At 42.9% G+C, this 4,713-nt stretch overlaps 1 protein-coding gene across 2 annotated transcripts; it reads left to right on the top strand.

The window, feature by feature from the left end:
* The first annotated feature begins 963 nt into the window (after positions 1-963).
* Positions 964-4,378, top strand: irx3a (iroquois homeobox 3a). 2 transcript variants are annotated; one of them, XM_047362259.1, is made up of 2 exons: positions 964-1,484; positions 1,936-4,378. In XM_047362259.1, the coding sequence occupies exons 1-2, from the start codon at positions 1,266-1,268 to the stop codon at positions 3,013-3,015; spliced, it is 1,299 nt and encodes a 432-aa protein (XP_047218215.1). In that variant the 5' UTR covers positions 964-1,265; the 3' UTR covers positions 3,016-4,378. The 2 variants fall into 2 exon arrangements, with proteins under 2 accessions (XP_047218215.1, XP_047218216.1); XM_047362260.1 differs by having other exon boundaries at positions 1,343-1,484; positions 1,853-4,378.
* Positions 4,379-4,713: the final 335 nt, after the last annotated feature.

Raw genomic sequence — 4,713 nt, 5'->3', positions numbered from 1 at the left:
TTTTTTGGTTTAAATTTTTGTGGTTATTATTATTATTATTGTTATTATTATTATTATTATTATTATTAATGTTATTGTTGTTGATTTTAAACATTTTTCCCTCCAGTCCAATCCAATTAATTGTGCATCTCTCTGATTTTCACAGTTGTTACTTTACACTTATAGCCTTCATTAAAAGCATAATGCGTCCCATCATTGGCATCTTCCCTCTTTGATACCAAGCGGTTACACGCGACCCCGTTTGATGTTTTGAATCAAAAGAATGACTCCGATTCTGCTTCCTCCCCATGAGTCCAAATGGCACCTCTGAACCGGTGCAGAAGAGCGATGCTCTTGCTCAGCGATCAAGCCTTAAATAAATACATTTTAAAAAATTGTGACAAACATCATGCTTTTGCACATAAATTCATTATTAAAGACAAAATGTTCTGCTTGTAGTTTATTTAAACACTTTGGAATATATTTACAGTATATCACAAATGTTTGAATGTTTGTAAACTTTCATAGCAGAGAGAAAGACGAGTTTAAATATTAGTTTATAACAGACTAGATTTAAAGCAGGATGTATTTTCAGTTTTGAAGCAGAACTTTCAGTTTCATCGAAAGAAAACTTTGCAAGTGTTTGAAACACAAAGGTAACAACGAAAGAAAAAAAAAGATCACCAACAAAGTTAATCATCATAATGCCTCAGACCTTTGTTCGTTAAGGCCACAATGTTTGAATAATTTTTAAAAGTCTGTAGAAGGAAAAACACTACATAAAATAGATTGGCGAGCCATAAAATGAGATTTGAAGCTCCATTCAAAAAACAGCTCCCGACATTAGTGCACTTTTCCGAGGGAGAGAAAGAGGGAGGGAGGAAGGAGAGGGAGGGAGGGTAAAGGAGAGAGAGAGAGAGAGAAAGAGCGCTGTTTGGCGTGCGGTTTGTACCAGAGGGGTGAGATTTGAGAAATAGGAGGGGCTTCTAAACGACTAGAAATGTCAATCTGAGCAAGGGAGTCCCAATAATCTGAAGCAATCTGTAAGGACCTGACCTTAGTCCATCCAGATCAATAGGGAAGTGAGGGTGGAAAGAAGACGAAGAGGAGGAAGAAACAAGGGGCGCAATCGGGATCGTTTACACTGGCTGTTCCCGAGGAAATATAGACTTCCCGTCCCTGACATCTTTTGTTGCTCACATGTTCACACTGTAAAAGTGGATACCGAGGCAAGTCCGTTGCTGTGCGAGGCTGCAGAAGAGTCTTCCTCCCCGCTTCCTACCAACATGTCTTTCCCTCAGCTGGGATATCAGTATATCCGACCGATATACGCGCCGGAGCGCCAAGGGATCGCCGGCAGCGCCCGGGCCGGGACGGAGTTGAGTCCGTCCGGCGCACTTTCCAACGTTCTCTCCAGCATGTACGGATCTCCTTTCGCCGCAGCCGCGCAGGGCTACGGAGCCTTTCTACCTTACTCCAACGAAATATCCATTTTCAACCAATTGGTGAGTGTCAACCTCTATATATTGAGTTTTCTCAACTTTTACGCAGAGAAACTTTTTGGGCGCATTTAGAGACAGAACTTTCAGAGCGCCGGGATGAACTTTGTAACTTGACATTTTTGTTAAAAAGTAGTACAAGTAGTAAAGTGACACATTAACAAAATCTTGTTTGAGTCTATTCTTTAGTTTCTCTGAAGACGATTACAGCGAGTAAATAAAGTGAAAAACATGGTGGAATTGCATAGTTTATCAATAAAAATATTTAAAATCAATACTTTTATTTTTGTTTTCGTTCACTTGCATATGGAACAAAATAGAAATGTTAATAAAACACACATATATGAAAAGCTTTTTTGTTTCTACCTTAACAGGAACCTGCTGTTTTATCATTTTGCTGTAAAGGAACACTTAACATGAAGATTCAAGACTCATGAATCCGTCTTTGTTTTTGCAGGGTGCTCAGTATGATCTGAAAGACGGCCACAGTGTCCAGCACCCCGGGTTCGCCCCCCATCACCCTGCTTTTTACCCATACGGCCAGTATCAGTTCGGTGACCCATCCAGACCCAAAAACGCCACCAGGGAGAGCACCAGCACCCTGAAGGCCTGGCTCAGCGAGCACCGCAAGAACCCCTACCCCACCAAGGGCGAGAAGATCATGCTGGCCATCATCACCAAGATGACCCTCACCCAGGTGTCCACCTGGTTCGCCAACGCCAGGAGGCGGCTAAAGAAGGAGAACAAGATGACCTGGACCCCACGGAACCGCACCGACGAAGAGGGGAATGTTTACACCAGCGACCATGAGGGGGAGGAGGGGGACAAGAGGGAGGACGAGGAGGAGATTGACTTGGAGAACATCGACACGGAAAATATTGAGAGCAAGGACGACTTGGACGAACAGGACGACCTTCACTCAGACATTAAACTAGACGGAAGGAGTGATTCTGAGATTTCGGACGGGTATGAGGATTTACAAGGGCCAGAGCAGAGGTTTCTGAAGGCTGTGGGGAAGGAGGCCAAGGAGGCGCAGAGAGGAGGGGAGCTCTTCCACAGCCACCACAATCACCACCACCACCACCACCCATCTTTGGACATCAAAGTGTCCCAACCAAACGCAGAACAGCTCAAACTCAACCCGGTGTCCGTCAGCTCTCCGGCCTCTGAGAATAACCCAGCCCCGGCCCAGAAACCAAAGATCTGGTCCCTGGCAGAGACGGCCACGGCCCCCGACAATCCGCGCAAGTCGCCGCAGGTGAACGGCAGCGGGGCGGCAGCGGCAGGAGGAGGGACGGCCACCCAGACCATCCTCGGTCCGCACAGACTAATCTCTTCCTGTCCCGTTGGAAAAATCCAGAACTGGACGAACCGAGCGTTCTCGGCGCACCAGCTGGCTTTACTGAACTCTAATCATTATCTGGGACTGGCGAACCAGGCCACCGCCACCAGCCTGGCCCTGTACAGCAGCAGGCAAACGGAGGACAAGAGTCATAATTCAGAGACTCCAGTCACAGGTACATGCTCCCGGCACTGAGACCCGCATGTAGAAAAAACAAAACTCCAGAGACACTGTAGGCCATTTCCTGTCATTCATTTCTTTCATTTTAGATTTCCCTTTGCCTTCTTCACCTCATGGATATTTTTTCTCTCTCTAAGGCCACACAGACGATCAGTGTTAAAGTGGTACAGCTAGGAACAGACAGTGTGTGTGTGTGTGTGTGTGTGTGTGTGTGTGTGTGTGTGTGTGTGTGTGTGTGTGTGAGAAATTGTTGTGAAAAGAAGCTCAGCACTATTAAATATTAAAGGAAACAAAGGCATTTAAGAAAAATGCTGAATTTGCTAAAGAAAAAAAAACTATTCCCAATTTTCATCATTACATTGATTTAGAGAGAAGTTCAAGTGTTTTTTTTTTTTTGGTTGTTGTTGTTCCTTCAAGACGGATAATTTTCTAACAAAAGTCAAAGTGAGTTGAGATAATAGGGAGCAAAATTAGTGCAATTTCATGTTAATTTTCTGTCCCTCAGTTGCAGAAAGATCTAGTGCCTTTGGATGCAAAGAAAACGGCAGATCAAACAGACAGAAGACTGTCTGATTGTGACAGTTTAGATTTTTTTTATTTTGATGCCATCTCATTTTTCTTCTTTTTCTTTTGTTCTGCTTCTTTTTTCTAAAGCCATATTTTCCCAAATGAGCTTTGATTCTGAGAATTTCATTCATCCCCGTGTGTGTGTGTGTGTGTGTGTGTGTGTGTGTGTGTCTGTGTGTGTGTGTGTGTGTGTGTGTGTGTGTGTGTGTGCGCGCGCGCGCGTCCGCGCATGGGTGTGTATGTACACCACTTGTGTTATTTCGTTAAGGCCTCTCTCTTTACACTTGTTTTGGTCATGCAAATGAGCTCAATGCAAATTCACTTCAGGCTCGTTTTATTAAAGGCAGGTGTCACTTTTATCTCACTTTACGGTTTAGCTCTTCATGATGCTGTTATTACTGTTTATTTTCTCCTACCCCGCACTGCATTTTTATTTAGCTTTCACCCCCGTGTATTTCATTTTAAGGCGTCAGGACCGACTTAAAACAGCGACGGTTCCCGGCTCCTCTTTTCCTCCTTCTCATCTTTTAATTTGAAATCGAATATGGAATGTAAAATAAGAATAAAACATCTCTGTATAGCCTACTTACATTGTAAGCATGTCCCGTGTAAAATTGCTAATGTAATAATGTATGAACCTGTAGTCTGTGAGCTTTTTTCCTCTTTCTTTTTGTAAGTTCTGTGAGGATTTGATGTTATATTTTTTTTGTATATAAAGTTAAGAATATGTACATACTTGTGAACCAAATTGTACAAGAAAGTCTATATTTTTGGCTAATAAATGAACTGCTGCAACTTAAAGAAAAAAAAATGCTTTTCTTAATTTTTCTTTTTTTTTTTTTTTCTGTTTTGGTTGGAGGTATTTTGACAGCTGCTTTTGATGGCGCAGGTTGTGCACAGCAGCATCGCTCTGGGTTTGTGTGTGTGTGCGTTAGTGGACAGCCTGGGGCACAGACTTCATCCTCCGTGGCAGTGATAAGTAAATATTCGAGAAGGATTTATCACACTTTTATAGCGGAGGGACTTAAGCATAATTAGCCAGCGCTGCGGCATACATTTGGATATTAATGTTGTGGGATTATCCCCATATAGAGGCGTAGCGCTCATATTAAAAAGCATAATTCTTTCATTAACTTTCGTTGAAAA

This window comes from Girardinichthys multiradiatus, chromosome 4 (assembly GCF_021462225.1).
Source record: "Girardinichthys multiradiatus isolate DD_20200921_A chromosome 4, DD_fGirMul_XY1, whole genome shotgun sequence".
Classification (NCBI taxonomy): Eukaryota; Metazoa; Chordata; class Actinopteri; order Cyprinodontiformes; family Goodeidae; genus Girardinichthys; species Girardinichthys multiradiatus.
This window is presented reverse-complemented; position numbering and strand designations above follow the sequence as displayed.